The 19,289-nt window shown below is 47.8% G+C and overlaps 2 protein-coding genes across 2 annotated transcripts in view; one reads left to right on the forward strand and one right to left on the reverse strand.

Annotated features, from left to right (window-relative positions):
* Spt20 (transcription factor Spt20 homolog) overlaps positions 1-10,335 on the reverse strand; it is a 100,698-nt gene extending 90,363 nt beyond the window's left edge. Inside the window, exon 1 of the mRNA XM_077703779.1 lies at positions 10,259-10,335. The gene's annotated coding sequence lies outside the window, so the exon portion shown is untranslated. The remainder of the gene's footprint in view (positions 1-10,258) is intronic.
* Positions 1-19,289, forward strand: part of Rcd6 (Reduction in Cnn dots 6) — a 75,722-nt gene that overhangs the window by 40,900 nt on the left and 15,533 nt on the right. Inside the window, exon 2 of the mRNA XM_077703780.1 lies at positions 14,413-14,467. Within this exon, the coding sequence (XP_077559906.1) occupies positions 14,413-14,467 (55 nt within the window). The remainder of the gene's footprint in view (positions 1-14,412; positions 14,468-19,289) is intronic.

The following is a 19,289-nucleotide window of genomic DNA, read 5'->3' on the forward strand; positions in this document are numbered from 1 at the left end:
AACGCGTGTGCTTAAAAGAAAGGAAGAGGGGACGGGGGAAAATGTATAGGAATTAGATTATGAGTGAGTAATTGGGTAGTTGATTCGAATAGATCGGAAAATTCCATCTGCTGTTGTTTACCTTAGTTTGCTAGGTCACCTCTAGACATAGAGAACGATCTTTAATGTATCTGGCAAGGTCAGCCGAGCTAAAATGCTAGCCTGCCACGAATGCCGTTACGATGGTGATAAAGGGGGTGATGGTGTTGATGATCTTGATGTGAACGGAGGCGTTCAGTTATTTAAAGCATCTGATAAAGATCTGTGTTTCGCAATTTACGTAAACAGAGGTTTGGTCGTGCATGAGGCACGTTTGCAACATGGCTGCATGCGGACCTAATACGTCCCTCGGTTGAATACCTACAAAAAGCTGCCGTCCCAAAGACGTTGCGAGGGACACGCAGTGAATCGCGTGAATTCGCACATCGGGTGCTGCAAGTTTTCACGTACATCGCAACCTGGGCAGAGTGAGGAAGTGGTCTGATGGAACCTAAAGCGGAAGTGCGACGTGTTGGCGACATTCAGTCGCATATATATTCCTTCTTCAGGCTTGCAGACAACAGGTGACATCTCGAATTGTCGTGCGGATGAATAGAACATAGGGGTGCGCAATGGTGTGTTGCGTCAGCCAAGGTTGATCGCTGCATGCTGCATGCGACACTATATGCCACAGCTGAAGCAGAATCAAGATCAGCTCTACTCTCCCCGTCCATGTAAGGCCGGGTTTCTTCTCTTGAGACCCGTACCTTCCTCCGTACTCAGCCTTTCGCAATTTGCCTATTGAGGCGTATCCATCCGCTTCCTGCCTCAAGGAAAAAGACGAGGACTGGTGAGTCTATCGGCTGACGGTTTTGTTCTTACATAACCATGTATGACTACTTTTTTTCGGCATGCTTGTAAGGCTTTCAGTAGTGGTGCAATTAGGAATTTCGGTTTATAGTTAAGGCGCTGCTCTTATAAACTGCTATTACCCGTGCCCCTCCTCCGCGCATTCACATTCATGTTCACATTTCGCGCATTTGAGGGGATTATTTTCTTGTCAAAGTCGGGGAGACACGAAGACACCTGCACAGCTGCGGCTTTTCTATGGAGCGTACATGTGAACGACTGCAATTCTAGGGACGAAAAACGCGCAATGAAGTATGCAACAAAGTATACAAATCTCCATCGGCTGAACAGTAGTGGTGTAATAATTGCTTAAGCCCAAGGTCCTCATCGTGACCACCGCGTAGCCGTTCTCTTTCTTCTGCAGTGTGTGGCCCGAAAGTTTCGAGTATGCGGTACGCCGTCATTTTTCATCCGAAGCTGCCTCTCACCGAGAGGGTTGCCTTGCGCGTCGTATACGTAGCCGCTCCTCGACCTGTCGCCGCTCCCGCAGATTCCCAGGACCTTCGCTCCCAGCTGCCTCCGCTGGCAGCAGCACGTGGTCGGGGCGACCCATAACTCGCGGGAGGATCGCGCGGACGTATTTGCATCGCGGCGCCCACGGGGCTTGCGGCGTTCATGGGCGGATGTTGGCAAGGTCAGCGGCGCCGTGTCGTCTCCTCCGCTGGCATCGCCGCCGGAGCGTGTACACCGCGCGCCCGCAGCGTACAGGTGTACGCCGTGCCGCCGACAGCCGGTTACCGAAGCGCCCGGCCTCGCTGCGATCGGTTATCGAGCGGCCCGATGCGTCATACGACGCGCTGAACCTGGCTGAACGCCGAAAGGATGCGACGAGATTGCGGTCCCCTGGCGAAGTTCCTTGCCCCACGGCAACGTTCCTATCCTTACGCAACAGGTGTGCGGCTCCGTTGTGGGGTGAACCTATAGCCGCTTTTTGGCGAACTCGCTTTATCGGAAACGTAGGAGAATATATATATATATATATATATATATAAATGGTTGACTCACGATTAAACAAAAACTGTTTTACTGACGTCTCGGCTAGAGGACCAGACCAGACGAAACGTCGGTAACATACTGTTTTTGTTTTTAATCGTGAGTCAACCATTTTCTCAAATGTTTCTTCTGGCTCCTCGAGAAGTTTCTTCTACTGCCTATATATATAAATATATATATATATATATATATATATATATATATATATATATATATATATATATATATATATATATATATATATATATATATATATATATATATATATATATATATCAGGGTGTCGAACCGAAAAAAATACCGGTTCGGTTACGGTTCGGGTTCGGGTGAAATAATTTCGTTCCGGTTCAGTTCCGGTTCGACAAAATCACGTACCGAACCGGTTCGCGAACCGGTTCGGGAGCTTGAACCGGTTCGCGAACCGGTTCGATTAGTTGAATTATCACTAAAATTAGAAAAAAAACATTTACTAGTTTAAAACGACCGTCAAATCAAAACACAAACTGACATTCAAAATGGTGCTGCTCCCCAAGGGCAGTGGCGCAATTGCAAAGGAAACTTTAAACAATTAGGAGATATTAGAAAAACACATGAAGTGGCGACGATTTACCACCTTCTTTATCGCTCAGACTTTCTGTTGTCCTAGCAACTATTCATAAAGCCAACGCCAAGAGATATGATGGTGGGATATATTTTCTGTCCTTTCCTTTTTTGTTGAAATCGCAATTGTCGCTATGCAATCGCCCATCACGCTAACCTTGAGGCCTTAAATTTAGTCCTGCGTACGGGCGTGTTCAAATACCAGCGCTTAATAACAATGGCGCACATTTTTTATATTTGTAACAAAACAGAAAAATTCTACAACAGGCACATAAATACTACCAATGAATTATATTATTTGGTAACCCTGAATAATTTGTTAGCTGTCACCTTATCGAATGTGTTAGCCACACTTTTGTTAAAAGTAAGCTTTAGTTACGCTCAGTCACTGCATTATTGCTCTGACCACTGCAATTCCTTTTGCGATACCGAAAGTGTGCATTACAATCAGTATGTCATCGTACCGCCTGAACCCCTACCATCGTTCCGTGTGCTACATTGCGGAATCTTATAACAGGTAATGCGGTTACAAAATGAAAGGGAAATTTGACACGTGGAGCATGAGATGGGACTTTTTGGGTAGACGCTCTTTAATTCGTCCACAGCAGTACTCCCCTCCGGAACGAGTAGCAGTAGAAGCAATGTAGCGAGTTGGGCAAACGGCTTAGCAAACAGCTTAGCCACTGAGCAGCTCCTGCGGTCACACTTGTCAAGTATTAATAATTTGCAGGTGTCGGACCTTTTCAACAAATTATGAAATGCAAAAAGTTTGCACACATCGGGTGTGAGCTTTCGCTGTTGCGCAGTGGAGCACTCCTGCAGCCTGATTTCTCCAATGAAGTCGCAGCTAGGGAAGGGCAAAGTCGTTTTATATCACCTGCAAGCTGCCGAGAATGACATTTCGTTTGGTCAGCTTGCACTACGCTCGCGCCTCCAGCAGCAACAGACCAATGCTACATTGGTGCTCATTCATTTCCCCTGTTGTTACATAAAGCGTGATAGTGTTCAATTGTCTGGAGGGGAAAGTGCGCGAGCAAGTACGAAGTTGATGGTACGGGAAAGAAAAAAAGGCCTGAATTGCATTGACTGTGCAATATCAACAACAGAGGGTCGAACCGTTTCGGCATAAACCGGTAACCGTTATTTCTTTTTCCGGTTCAGTTCCGGTTCGGGTTCAGCGTGCTCAAAAAATAACGGTTCGGGTTCGGGTTCAGTTCCGGAAAAAATACCGGTTCGGTTCCGGTTTTCGGTTCGGTTCGGTTCCGGTTCGACACCCTGATATATATATATATATATATATATATATATATATATATATATATATATATATATATATATATGTCGCGAAGCGGAGGTCTCTATATTTTCTGGTTGTTTTGAGTTCTGTTCCCGCCGCAGGGGCAGGTTACCGCGCCCAGTGGCGTCTCCGACCCCCCGTTGCGTCTACGCGGGCCGCTCTGTGCTCCGAACCCTCGGTCTGGTTCAAACGACCGCCTGTCTTTTTCCCTGTCGAGTTTGTATACCTTTACTTTATTCTCAACAGTAATTCTTTTGCCAGAAATGGGCGCCTTCGAGTTTGAACTTTGTGTCTTTCGTGATTGGTTCCTTTTTCCTTTCAAAAATGTGGCTGATTGGAGCTAAAAAGCGTCTCGCCGATTGGCTGCAGAAAGCCTTGTTCCATTAGGTCCGCACGCTCCAGGATGCACTTTTTCCCCCAATACGTCCCCCACCGGACCGCTTGAAGCGAATATAACGCGGCTCCGCTGGCTATTGAGCGGAGAGCGGCAGCTGCACCAGAGCCTTGCTGCCGGTCGTCGGGGCGAGACGCCGGGAGCCCTTCGCCTGCCAACTATATATGCTTCGTTAAGTACTCTTGATTGCCTGTTTTCTCCTATTTTTTATGTAACAGTTGTAATGTTTTGTCTCTATGTTTTAAATCAAAGTGTCAATAATTAAACCAGTTAACATTTGAACTTCTGAAACCTTCATCTGAGTGCTGGACCAAATTACACCGTTACAATGTATATATATATATATATATATATATATATATATATATATATATATATATATATATATATATATATAACACAGAAATAAGGGTTGGCAGTCGAGAAAACCTCGGAAAGCAAAGGGGAGGATGTGGTAGATCATTGAAACAGATTAAGAATTTGGAAAGAAAGAAAGAAAGTGAAGAAAAAATGCCCGCCAGGTGGGATATATATATATATATATATATATATATATATATATATATATATATAATGTGTGTGCGTGTGTAGGCGGTCCATCCGGCACATGTTTCGCTAGACTTTGACTCACCATTTTCCTTTTCCGGACAAAAACAAGAACGTCAAAATCTGCTTTTTCTCGTCGTTTCTACGTGGGAAGCGTAGCTGGTGAGGTGTTGGTGCATGCACACTTTGCCAGACTGAATCTTCCTCCACGAGCTGCGTGGCAAGCGCCGAAAGCAAGAACGAACGCATGAAAGGCCGGCGGCCTGCGTGGCGGCTTCGCAGCGATACTGCCTCCAGCGGCCCGTGCGCTTCCTGGCACTCAACATTGTTACGCATGCGTTACGGCAAAATCGTCTTTGTCGGAAAACAAGAGAAAGACAAGAAAGATGGAGGGCTCTGAGGATGCGTGACCACAGTAAGAGATGGAGTAGTTATTCTTTGAGTGGGGCGCATTTTCATGAATGGCCGGAATTTACGGCGAACTGTTCATCGTTCTCACGTTGTTGTTTATTGTCGCCTTTTGCCTTTAGCTCGTACTTAAGGAGCGAAAGATAATTTGTGTTTTTGTATTTCTTTGTCTTTCTGTCTTTCGTCTCTATTCTCTTGTCTTTTGTATTTCTTCCTGCGAGTCTTTTCTTCCTCTTTCTCGGGGACCGTCATTAGTATCGTCGATTGCCCAGTGCCAGACGTAACGTTTTAGGCGTGAGCGTGCATGTCCCTGCTTTGAAGATTCGCGTCGCGTATGTACGAAGAGCATGTATGTATGTATGAATGAAGAGTGCGTATATATGTATCGCGTATGTATGTATGAAGAGTGCGCGCCCGTGAAAAATGAATGTGGCGGCGTTTCAAGACATCGAGATCGTCGCCGCCACCTGGTGGTGGTAGTCAAGAAACAGCTTTGCTAGTCAACACCGTTCGTTTGGAGTGTGAAGTCTTTCAGTCGAGATGACAGAGGGAAGAAATGCCGCGCCAGCAAGAAAGCGCGTTGCTACACTCGGTTACAACTCAAGAACGGCACCACCTCATGTAGTGTATCACTCCGCCAAAGCGCCGGACTCGTGACGTCAGTGCGCGCGCGTTTTGAAAGGGGCTTGCTATGAATGCGTGATATCGCCTGCCTTGTCTCACGCAGTTTGTTTGTCGTCACTGGAGTCGTTTATAAACATATTAAGTCCAAAAAATCACGGTAACGGCTCACGCCATGTTCAAAATATTCCCAGTAACGCCCTACTTGCGCCACGCGGAGAAACATCCGGCTACGGTGATAAGGCACAGCGGCAACTTCCGGTGCCGTTCTTAAGTTGTCACCGAGTATAGGCGACGTCAAGGATAGTCGGTGACTCGGTGTGTGGCGCTGCAAGCGGGTGCGTCCAAAGAGCGTCGTCTGCTACCTCACTTAACGAAGCGGTGGTCCTACAGCTCATACGCCACCACTTGCATTCACCTTAAAAAAAAAAAAAAAAACGACTGTCATTTTTACGCGTGAGCGTATAAACCCTACGTAACCGTGGATGTTCGCGTCTTGGGTGTATGCAGCTCGGTGATAAACGTTGGCACAAATGAGGTCAGTGGTGCAGCTTTCATCGTGGAATAATGTACGTAATTGTGCTGCCTTGAAGTTGTCTAAAAATAAGAAATAATTGTACAGGCTTTCTGGACTATAAAAGGGCGCCCACAACACAATCTTCCGCTACAATGAACATTTATCACTACCAACAACAATTGGAATAACAATGACAACAGAAATGAGAGGAAGCACGCTCGTGAGTAGTACGGGTGCACTTCGTAGAACAACTAGATATTTTTTTGTTTCTCTTATGCGCACCAGCGGCGAAATACGACTCCCAGCGGTGCGCGGAGGTTTCGGGGTTTGGGAACTATCGGCTTGGGGCGCAGTTATACAGAGTGCGCATTCTGGCACCTGTTCGTCGTCTGAGAGTTCGTTCGAAATCACTAACGACGCAAGTGGAATGAAAAGTGGGTTCCGATCCCTTTGCTCGTGTAAGACGCACGCGCAGACGCGCATCTCTATTTCTTTTTTCCCCAGTTAAAAAGAAACCGCTGTGCACAATAGGCGTCAAGGTCCGAACTCTGCTCCCGAAGAACCAATAAGAGAAAGTTGGCGCCCGTATACGGCCGTGAAAAGAGCGAGCCATGCGGCGAGTAAAAGGCCGCCCAGTGGCATCTCGGCCGGCTCAAATTAGGGTCGGAGGGGACCCCGAGGTCACCACGCCATTCTCTCGTCCACGCGCGTGCGTGTGATGGACAGCGACGGGGGCGACCGTCGTGACAAATTGCGGCCCGACGTGGTTCATCAGACGGTTAGTAAGTGAAGAAGATGACCATAAGTGCTTCGCTCAGTTCGCATACGCTGCGTTTCTCCAGGTGCTCCGATTCCACGGGTGTGTGTATATACTTGGCGAGTCAACGACCGCTTTGTGCCCCGTCTCGCGAGACAAAGCGGGAGCTCTCTTTGTGCCGCAACCTGATGGAAGACCCAGTGCGATCGCTGCTGCCTTTGAATGAGCGAAGACAAAGTTGTGACCCTTGCACCGTTTTTCCTCCTCCTTTCGTCGTCTTACCTTTGTTGGGAGTCGCGTTGCGTGTTGTCGGGAGTCACGTTCGGGGCTCTTAAGAGGTGTCAGGGCAGTTTTGTTGCTGGGGCCACACCAGTGCTACAATTAAATTTCGGTATCGCAAATGAACGAAACATTCAAAATACCCGCGAAATTTGGAGCAAAATACCGTCGCTTGAACAGTGCATTGCACTAATTATTACGTTCGGTTCTGTCCACAAAGAAGTAACCATCTGGACCCACAACGGTGGTTAAGTGGCTAAACATGCATCAATAAGTCATATTGAGGCCCAGAAGGAGCACAAGGGAGGTGAGTGACACACGTAGCAGTGGACCGACGCGAATCGACGGGGTGAAAATTCGTGTGTCTCCAACCGCGCGCCCTTGGCCCGCATAAGCGTACTGCAGCGTATCGCGTGATGTCGCGCACGAAACGCGCCAAATTGCCGCTAAATTGTCAATTCCCGCGTAATTCTCACGCGGTCGACCGGCTTCACGTTCCGTGTATGTAAGGACGCGGGGCATTCACTCGGGGACAATCAGTCGTGATGCAAGTTCTCACCGCCGCGGGAAATAAACGTAAATATGCGTGGAGAGCGTGGCGGCACGCCGCCGCTTTTGGGGGCCAAGTTCTTTCGGGTCGACCGCTTCTGTCGACGTGTTTCTTCTTCCTCACTTGCCCGGTCCCTCGCCGACCGTGGACGGAACGGTTCGAGATGGCAGAGCGATAAGTCGAGGTCGCCCGATAGCGCGAAGCCAGTGGAACGTGCACGGTGCGCCGGAGCCTGACGGAAAGTCTACGCCCGCCGCACGCGGCAGCGCTCTGTAATAAACGGAGTCGACGGCCCATCTTCCAGCCCTCGACGGGGGAGAAAAAGGGCTGTTATTTTCCCTCCGTGTCATCTTCCTTCGGTAACGACACCCGGGTATACCGCAAGCAACACGTCAGTCACCCACAGCATCGAAGAGATGGAGTGGTCCTTTTTAAAGCGAAGCTTCCTAAGCCTTAGTGATGGCACTCCATGTTGCGCCAAAACGCACTGCAGGAAAGCCAACTTTACACAATGGGTTTCACAAAACTATCATGATGATAAGCGAATTCACATCAAGGGCTTACCGTGGTCAGAATCGAACCTGAATCCCTCGCGTTATGAAGCAGACGTCTATCCGAATGCGCCATTCCGACACGGGCGAAGCAGCTTTGCGTTTTAACCATGTTTTTCTTCAGAAATGGGCTTCGATTTTGTTGATTTCAACTTTGAGGGAGAGGAAGATTGTGTGGAGTGTGCGTTGCAGACGACCGGGCGCGAATTTAGAAACCATTTGTGGCGCATCAGGAAGAGTTACAAACCGCCGCGTGTTTTTGCGAAGAGGAGAAGGAAATGCTCAAACTTTCATTCCGAAAGTGCACGGACACCGCACGCGATAATTTCGGCCCGTTCGTATTTCCCGCTTTCGCTCCGCGGCGAGCCCTGCCGTTTGTCGTCGGAAAAACGCCTGGTTAAATGTGTGGCGTCCTAGAGGGCGCGCCTTGTCCACTGCCGCCGCCAGCCAAGCGCGCTGCGACCGACAACTAAGGGCAGAAGCGAATGCCACCAACGTGGGGCGAAGTACGAACTTTTATTTCACTCCGTGTTTCCTTAACAAACAAACAAACTTCCTACCTACCTAACAACTATCTTACTAACGAAATAAATAAATAAATAAATAAATAAATAAATAAATAAATAATCATCGACAACAGCGCTTCCGCGCTGCACCGGGAGCAATTTCTCCGAACTAGTATAGGCTGAGAATTTAATCGTAAAATTACGCATGTCGTGTGTGAAGCCTGTCCACCATAGTTAGAGGGCGAAAAATTACCGCGCTGCCAAGACAGAGCTTTGCTGGCCAACGACGTTTTGTCGTAATGTGAAATCTCCTTGATCACGGAGGTAAAGAATGCCGCATGAAAAAAAATCTGTGGTTGATTTCTCTGCAGTAGATTTCTCTGCCCATTTCTCTGCCACAGGGCAGTGAAATGGGCAGTGAAATCTGCAGCTGAGCATGATTTGCGGGTTGGCGGCCCTCTTGTGGGTGTGCTTGGCGAGCGACGTCCGGCTGGCGGGTCGCTTCGGCAAAGGTGTACTCGCGTCATTTCCGTGACGGATATGACGTCAGTGAAATCTTGGTGTATCCCGGCATAAAACACTTTCGTGTTGAAATATAAAACCAGAAAACGAACAACCGGAAGTATAACGTACGCTTGAGTGCTAAAGGTTGCTTCCCCGCGAGAAGACACTGTGTGCAAAGGTTCCTTTTTTACAGGCCGCTTGCTTCGTTGTACTGGCCTCACTTCCGTAACGGATATGACGTAAGTGAAATCTTCGTGAAGCCCGGAATAAAACATTTTCGTGTTAAAAAACGAGTTGCTAGGCAACACGTAGCAGCTTCGGTTTGCCCAGTACATGGAATGTTGTATACGGTACATGTGCCCATACAGTATAGCAGTACCTCTCCTGCGCAATTGACAACGATGCCGGGTCAATGCGGTAGTAATGGCTATAGGCATGCCACGCAGGCTGACTTTGTAAGGAAAGGGTGAGATAAAAGATCGCTCATGGCGATTACTTAATACGCGATTGGAACAGTGTTGTTAGCATTTAGTTTCGCATTCTTCGAACAACTTTTGCAGGGGCTTCTGATTTCTTTCAGATCAAATTCAGCAAATTTCATTTTTGTGGTTGTGCGAATATCTCGCTTCTGCTGTTCTCCTAAATATGCGCGCGGATTATGAGACTGCATTTTAGGACGATGAGGCGCATGCTCTGTGCAAAGTGTAAACTAATGCTTACGAGGACTGCTGTAGCAGGTAAGAGAACTTGCGAAGAAGGATACAGTTTCTGAAAAAGACAAGCCAGTTCGTTCGAACGCTGTGCTTACCCGGCGAGTTGGTGTCGGACTTTCGTGCCTGCGGTCAGGTCTTTATCGAGCCACAGTTTGTCGCACATGTTGCAGCTCGAGCCGAAAGGACGATCGAGAAAATCTCTATGGAAGCTGGCGTTCGCGCTCTTGGAAGTCTTCCAAGTTGGCACCTTGGTGCCGAAGGCGCTTTGCGGCATTCTATGAATCACGATATGCATCGTCGGCTCTCCTTCGTTTTTTGCGTGCCATGTCGCGGGCACGCTCCTCGGATGCCGCATTGGTATCGGCACGCTGGCGATTACACTCGAGTAGCTGTTATCGTGCCCCGTTCGCATCGTATTTTTCTTCATGAGCGTTTTTGTTTTCCATTATTCCCTCCCTTCCTCCGTGTCCCTCTCCTTCCCCAACAGGGCATTCATGCCCCCTCTGATAATAAAGGTATTCCTCCTCGTTCATGAGTAGGCTTCACTGTGCAACACGCAGCGGGTGAAAGCCAGCTTACTAAGACCGAGCTCACACAGGTCTCTTTAAGGGCTGGCTTCACGTCAAGACAGCAACGCATTGCTGGAAAGATACTTTCTCAGTGGAAATATAAGCCATCTTACATCAAAATATGAACGCCCTATGACCTCATTGGTGTAAGCTCGGTAAGCTCGCCCCATGACCTTATTAGTGTAAGCTCGGTAAGCCGTCCAAGCTTACACCGATAGCCTTAAAGGGGCCATGAATACAAAACACAAGTTTGGTTCATTCAAAAGATTGCCTCGTTAGAATCAAACTGACACCACTTTTAACGTAAACTTCGCTCGAATAAGCGATATAATTAGGAAAAAAGAGAATGGACATGCGACCAGAATCTATGATGTCATATCAGCCAGCTCTGCGATTGGTGGAGGCCGGCAAAAGCAAACGCAAAGTAGGCAGAGCTTATGAGCTTGCCGAAAGAGCTGTTTGCGCTTAAATTTATAGCACATTTTTTTTAAAGCAGTAAGAATGGTGGGACAAACAGTGGAAATTACGAAAGCACACGTAAACATAGAAGTTCCGATGCGTACTGCTGTTGGTACTGCGTGCACTATGCTCGGTTTAGCTGCACAGCACTGCGGGGCTTTGTAGTTGTCTCAGACGACACTGGCCGATCGACGCAAGCAACGGTGTCTTACGTGATTATATTTGTCGAACGAGCACCATGTTTCACGAAACGATTATTTTCTTCCAAAACTAAAACAAGCCAGGTTTAAATACGGTCAAAGACAAACCAAAGGCAGAAAACGGCTTGCCGCGGTATGGTGGCGCCATCTAGGTTCACTAACGGTAAACAAGGCTTCGCAATCTGCTGCACAGCGGTCGGCTCCTGTGATGTCACTGCAGACCACAAAAACACACGATTTAGCGGTAAAATCAAAATTTTAAGTTAAATTGATTAACTTCTCAGTGAATAAAGCATTGTTTGCTTCCGGACAAGCGCTGGGGGCACTATAGAAACAAAATCTTTCGAAAAAACAAAGTTGTGTTTTGTCATAATGGCCCCTTTAAGGTCGCTTCACTTCTAAACGTAAGTTTATGTCTGGGAAGACATATTTCTGGAGGCAATGTAAGCGGTCATATCAAAATATGGGTGCCCTAGGACCTTATCGAACTAAGTTTGATTTTTGTGAGATGGCTTTCCCACTTTGCGTTTTTCCGCGCGGACGCCGTTAAAATGCCGCCTTGTAGCCATATATGCAGCTTCGCTGTCGCAACAAAAGCAGGAAGGGCATAAGCCTGCGAAGCAGACTTCTATAGACAGCTGGCACGTGAAAGCCGATGCCCTTACGAGTATGCGGTTTGGATGCAGAAAAATGCGGCGTGTATACCGACAGCCCAAGTAACATTCGCCTGCAGCCAATGCCGCACACGCGATACGGTGCACTGGAATCCCGAGAATGCAGGTGTGCGAATCGCGGCGGAAGTGCTCGGCGCTTTATCGTGCGCGCAGCACCTACGTTTTCTAGGCCGTGCTTCACACGCGCACATTACCGGTATACTGTTACCCTTTCTACCTGGTGTGATGCGCTGTCCCGTGAACACTCGCGCAGAGACTCCTGCGCAGTTTATAAGGTTTTCTGAAAAAAAGTTTTTTAACAGCAGAGCTGTTGAGGCCGAGCTTTGTCCGTCCGCCGCACCAAAACACCAAAAAAGTCTTTTGCCTTGAAGCCTCAAGACAAAAATGTGGGTAGGAAGGTCCCGGGAATCGAGCCCGGGACATTTACGCCGTGAAACCGGCAACCGAAGCACTGGGCCGCCCCAAAGGCCCGAGGGGTACGGGGTTAGTAGCGGTGGGGAACAATAATATGTGCAGCCAATTGGAAAGAAAAAAAAATCCCGGGCCACCTCCGCTAACGTGAAACCTGGGGATGTGCGAAGCATGCAGTGTATAAGTGTACTCTTGGCGCCTTGGCGTTTTTGCCCAGGGAGATGAAACCGTTGGAAGGTATACGGCTTTCCTGTAAGTCTCGTGTCTTTGAAACGTGAAGCGTTCTAGCGCGAGTCGTTGGAAAATGAGTGTCCAGGTGTTTCAGTACCGCGACTACATGATGCTACGACGACATGAGACGAAGACGACGACGACGACATGAGACGCCGACAGCCCAAGCTCCTAAGGGGCTTGGGCCCTAAAAAACGCTTCACGTGGCTGGAATAGGAGCTGGGACCCTCGCGTTATGAAACCGGCGCCTATCCGATTGAACTATCGTCGCATTCCGGGCGCACAGCATTTCGTTTAGGTTCGTAGCGCGGGCGTTGTCTTTGGACCTGGACATGGGTTCTAGCGCGTGCTAACGTTGTCCACAGTGGGAGAGATGTGAAAGCCTGTGGACGAAACGATCCGGGCCTACCAATCATGGAGAACATTCAGCGGCAAGTTCAGAAATAAATGTGAGGTGATGACATATGGCGCGGAAACTTGGCTCCTTACTAAACAACTTGAAAGCAAACTGAGGTCGGCTCGACGGGCCATGGAACGAATAATGTTAGGAGTAACACTTAGAGACAGGAAACGAGCTTCCTGGGTCAGTGAACAAAATAGAGTAGAAGATATCATAGTTCAAATAGTTCATAGTTCAAAGAAAAAGAAATGGACATAGGCTGGCCAAGTAATTAGGCGAAATGACAATCGGTCGACTACTAGGGTAACAGAGTGAATGCAGAGATGGGTCTAGAAAAAGCGGAAGGCCAATTTTTAGATGTAGGGATGGAACAAGGAAATTCGGAGGCCAAGGATGAACTCGAGCGGCGCGAGACAGGAGCGGTTGGAGCTCAATGGGAAAGGCCTTCGTCCTACGGTGAACCTGGTGGGCAGCTGCTGATGATGATGGTGCAACAGCTGGCTCTCAGACGAAGAGATAGTGGCCGCCAGCTGTGCTGCTTCCCCAGCCATGGAACGGTAGTGCAAGCTGCGCCCATTTCCCCCTCCCTCCCTTCCTCCCCCCCCATCTCTCTCTCTCTCTCTCTCTCTCTCTCTCTCTCTCTCTCTCTCTCTCTCTCTCTCTCTCTCTCTCTCTCTCTCTCTCTCTCTCTCTAACTTAGGTGCAGGTACTTGAATCGTCCTCTGCCACCGTTTTCCCACAGATTCTGAAAGTCTGATATTTAAACATTTTTCATTGCAGGCGGTCTGTGGTACGCGACTACATGACCTTCTATCGAATTCTCGACTGCGGTGCTTGAAAAACATTTTAATGCTCAAGCATTCTTAAGCGGCTCCCCCCCCCCCCCCCCCTTCAGAAATATGTCTGTCCGTCCGTCCGTCCGTCCGTCTGTCCACAATGAGTGAAACGACATCCCCAAGAGGTACACAAGGGCTCTGTAGGGGTTTGGAGTAGTTTATTTCGCCACACGTCTTTGCAACAGGCACAAGAGCAATAAGGCCTCTGTCTGCTCGTTCCCTTCGTCTCCCGTTAATTTCCTATGCGCCATATAAGTGGGGGAATGACGAGGGAGATCGAGCAGCCTTTTCCTCCAGCCCGGGATGAGGCTCTCATTTCTGTCCTGAATGCTGCACGTGTTGCAGTCGCTAAAACAAATGCCGTGCATACGCAATGTTTTTCGCTCTTGCCTGTTTTTTTTTTTTCAGACTACCTATTTTTTTTACGTGCCGCGCTAACCCGTCATCTGTCCTCCTTTTGTCTTTGCAGGTCGTGTACCTGGCTGCATTCATAATGGAGCTGTGGTGGATCATAGAAAACAATGGTGAGCGGGAAATCTTCACTTTTTACGTCTGTATTTGCTCTTCCACAACAATCGACTTGTTCGAGTCGCCTATCATAAGCGGTAGCTTTACGATCAAATTCAAGAGACACCCCACTTGCGAACCAAGGAAGGTGAAGTTGGGGTAGGATGTTCGTCGCGTTCTTTCAAAGCGAACTTTTTCAACACCGGATGCTTTGCACGCACGGGAGAAAGAGGCGGAGCCAGCTGACTCGGTTCGCTTCCCCGCTGCGCTATAAATGTGAGGAAAATGCGTTTTCTTTAGTGCAGTGGTGTGACGGTTAGCCAGCAAGTCACCGGCATATATTTCCTGGTGATATCTCGAAGAGTGCACATGCTGCCGTGTGTTGGGAGTACGGCTAACTTGTAAAGTGAAGCTTTTTACCACTACCCCCCAAGGGTTCTGTCGCGACCGTTGGTGTCAACAGAAAATTCCCGCAAACAAATAAAAGAAGCTACTGGCACCGCCAGGAATCGAACCACCTGGTCTGTCGAACCACCTGGTTCAACAAGCGAAGGGAGAACCCGTTGTCTTACCGATTGAGCTACGAGCTCATGCGCAGAAGGGGGAGACAGACGGTGCACTCACCGAGCACGTTTGCGGGTTTACCCGCTGCGTTCTCGCTGAATGCTACGTGATAGCGTCAAGCGACCTCTCGCGCCGCTTTACGCTCGGCCCACGGCACGTTTAGCGGCCGTGTGCGCGTCTTCGCCTTGCGCATGCGCTATGAGTTCTAAAAATTAAATGAAGCTCACACCAACGCATGGCCGTCTATGCCGCGGATCTCGTCGCCTCCCTCGGCGGCGGCAGAGACAGAGGAAAAAGAAGATCGTCTATAACCGTGTTTTGGCTTCCTTTAATTTTATATATAAAAAAAGAGTTTAGTCTCATGTGCTTCACCAATACAACTCAACCGACCACCGTACATGAATCTTTCCTTGATATAGCCTTAGCAAAGAATATCTCTTTGAAGTAATAACGGGTGTGGTCAAGTTCATTTCAATTGTCTCTGGTTTAACTCTTTGTAGAGCCACGTGTGTGAATTCAAGTGACGTTGCATGGGTAATCGCTGTGGGTGTCGTTTACAGCTTAGCTTTCCAACCACCTTCACAGGGTGGATCGGCACGCATTTTTTAGCTCTTCAGTTACCTCTAACAAATTTTGTGCTGGCTAGCAAGTGTACGTCACATACCCCTGGTGCTTAATTGCCTTTTTAAATGTACCCAAAAGATTGTTGCATAACATAATTCTAACTTGATAAATATATGAGTTGAACATTATCTGTTACGTGCTTTTGTGTTGCAGCGTTGAATGTGGCGAAGCCTGATTACAGCATCTGAAGCCTCAACGCGCTCTTTGCTTTAAGTTACCAATATGTTTGGCAGAAATGTTAGTTCGGTCCTTGATTTGGATCAATACTTCCCGTGAAGCTGGATACAGAAATCTGGGCTCTAAATGAAATAAAATCAGGCGGCATTATTGATCTTTCTTATTAAACTTAATCTTGGTTCTCCCGAATTTAAAGCCTGCATTTTCGCAGTGGTCTCATTGAGATTTATTAAGGCAAAATCCTCAGATTTCCAAGTTTCATGGGAAGCGCGAGCTACAGATAATTGTTGCGAGGTACACACTGTACACAGAATCGCGCAGAAAACCGGAGCGCGCGCTTGAAAAGAGAAACAGCAGCGTGGGAGTGTGGTAGGCCGCTGCCGCGCGTGTGATAGGAGCCGCCTTGAGAGGTTAAAGGGGCCCTAAATAGGCTGCCAAATGTTACGATTTTGCGTGCGCAGTCACTGGAGTACTATCCAAGGAACGTCATCCCGCAAAAATTGTTTAAATTCGTTAAGTATTAGCCGAGTTATCGCTCATTAAAAGGGGCCGCCCATAAGGCCTGGGGTTCTCCTCCTCTAGTAGCTCCTCCGAAGCACTGTGGAAGCCGCGACGTCATCGACCCGGCGCAAGACCACCGAGAGAAACAGGGCAATCCATCACCCTCCTTGATGTACGTGCAGTCATTGGCTGCGCCAAGCCCTGCGCGCTTTTTTTTTTTTAGCACTCGACGCGCATGCTCCGCCCACCAGATTCCGGTTGCACGGTGAGCGCTGTCGCTGTGGTTCGCGTTCGCGTAGGGTGCCTCGATGCGGAGCGGGCGCGCATCGAGGCACCCTACGTTCGCGGCGCCGCACTGGGCAGTGTCTCGTGCGTCATAGAGGCGCGTCAGAGCCGGAAAGAACTGAGTCAGAGCGCGCAAGTGTGGCGGCAAGGTATGGTTGGTGAGCCAGGAGAGAAAGTGAAATCTTTTTTTCGTGTTTGTGCGGCCCCTGCTTTACGCAGAGGTGTAATATTTGGTACACGTTGTCGTGAAGGGGTACTCTAGCGATTGCGCGATTGAAATGGCGACCTTCGGAAGCCTATTTAGGGCCCCTTTAACCCTGGCGGCCCCGGTGGGGTCAATTGACGCCATTACATAAAAGTTTTTCTAGCGCATAGAGAACGAAACCAAAACCGCTAGTTTGCCTATTGCGATGGATATCCCTGTTTCATTTTAGTGGAGCTTCCCGCTACAAAGGAGAAGAAGCTCCGCTGAAGACGAAAATTAGGACATTGGGGCTGAAAAAAAAAATGGCGGTTCCAGTTTTATTCTCAAGCTTGTAAATCTATAAATACGTGCATTACGAAGATTTTTTGTTTGTAGGTTAATGTAGCTTAGGAAAATATGCAAAAGTGATGTCTCTGCTCGACATAATATTTTTAATTGCCAGATGTCCTAATTAAGTGTATCATTAATTAATCTGTAATTACTTGCGATTCCAGCTCTATTTTTTCTTTGGAGGCTTGTGGCACCTTAAAATTTAAGGAAACGCACAGAGAAGATTGTTTTGCTTAAAATAAAAAAAATCGGGGCTGAAAGGGTTAAAGTACCAACGGGGGCGAACAACAGCCTCCTGGCGATGGCGAGCTAGCGGAACGAGTTTAGGAGGGTGATGTCCAGGGGTGCTGGTCAATTGGTAACGAGCGCAACCGCAAATTTCAACAGACGGTCCAACTAGGCTTTCGTCTTTACATTCTTAAAAAAGTTCTAATCGTCTCCCGTAATTTTAACACGAAAGGGTTTTATTTCGACATTCACGAAGATTTCACTTACGTCATATCCATCACGGAAACGACGTCAGTACAACGAAGCAAGCGGCCTGTAAAGGGTGCACCCCTGCACACAGGGTATTCTTGCAGGGAAGCAACCTTTAGTACTAAAGGGTACGTTATTATACTTCGGGTTGTTCGTTTTCTGGTTTTATATTTTAGTACGAAAGTGTTTTATGTCGGGATACACCAAAGACTTCAGCGACGTCATATCCGTCACGTAAATGACGCCAGTACACCTTTGCCGAAGCGACCCACCAGCAGGACATCACTCGCCAAGCACACCCACAAGGTAGCCGGCGACCCGCAAATCATGCTCAGCTGCAGATTTCGCTGCACACTTCACTTTTGTGTTTTACCGATTCATATGACAGAGAATCAACCAGTTTCTTTATTTGATATGTCACGCGTGGGCCTTGCTCTAGAACAGCTCCTCCAAATTTGATTCGCGGCTCTTAGTATATACTTTCAAAATATTGTCTCGCATTGTTCATCTTATAGGTATCTGCGAAACTTCTTCAGTGATACTCTTCTTCAACCAGAGTCACTGAAAAAATACACCGAAAGGCTCTTCCACGGCCGCCTTCCTCCTCTTAACACCTGTTTCCATATAACCTGGAAATTAAGCCATTAATGAATTATTTAGGGCCTACCTAAAATTAGTGAAACTTTTTGTTGATCAACTCTAAAGGCCAGCAATCAGGGAAAGCTTATGGGGGAACCCTAGCGAGATTTTACAGGCGCGAAACTTAAAAAAAAAAAAAAAACGGGGGAGTTCCCATATGTTTATTGTACGAATTGTAAAGGAAGGAACTCATTCAGACAATGTATTTCCACTTGATTCACACCACGGAGATGTCAGGATCAGATAAATTTGTTTTAATAAGAAAATAACAATTTGGTTCGACTGTAGCCTTTACTTCTGCGAATTTCCAGGATTAAATTATACAGCACCATAAAAGATGTTAATGCGTGGTGTCTGAGTGCTTTAGCCAGGTTAAGCATCGCTGGCACTGTATACTGCGCTTAGCTGACGATACCGGAGCACAATGCTGTTTCTCTTTCTCTTTCTCACTAAGCTCGGAAAAGTCAGCCTTACGAGCTCTCACAGCAAGGCAATGCCAACTTTACCGCCCACGTGCCTCTGCTTGATGGTATGGAAGGCGTATGCTCCTGTCCGTGCGCGAAGTCGTAGTGCGTAAAGTTGGCTATGCCACAGTAAAAATGCTGCAGAAAAGCAAGCACTACAGCAGGCACTTACTTTGAAGCACAGTCACCGTTGTTCGCGTGTCAGGAAACAACCTTCCCTCTGCGTCTCTACGCACTGTCGTGTGGCAAAGCCCACTTTATTCACTTGCTGCTGTCGAGGCTGTCGAGGCGACGAAAAGAAGATTAGAATGGTGGTGGACGAAAAACAGAGAGGGGAATATTGCCTAGGGCAGTTACCACCTGTAACAGAAAAAAAAGTATTTTGTGCCTAGTAAGCTTTTAAATTGCCTAGGGCAGTTACCACCTGTAACAGAAAAAAAAAGTATTTTGTGCCTAGTAAGCTTTTAAATGCAGAGCATTTTAGTAACTCACGATGTCACCCGCGTTGGCGTCCGTAGTCCGCATCACTACGTAGTCCGCACCCTACACTATATAAAGAAATAATGCTTTCCG

Source organism: Haemaphysalis longicornis, unplaced genomic scaffold (genome assembly GCF_048455015.1).
Source record: "Haemaphysalis longicornis isolate Haplotype H1 unplaced genomic scaffold, Haemaphysalis longicornis Haplotype H1 scaffold_3, whole genome shotgun sequence".
Taxonomy (NCBI): Eukaryota; Metazoa; Arthropoda; class Arachnida; order Ixodida; family Ixodidae; genus Haemaphysalis; species Haemaphysalis longicornis.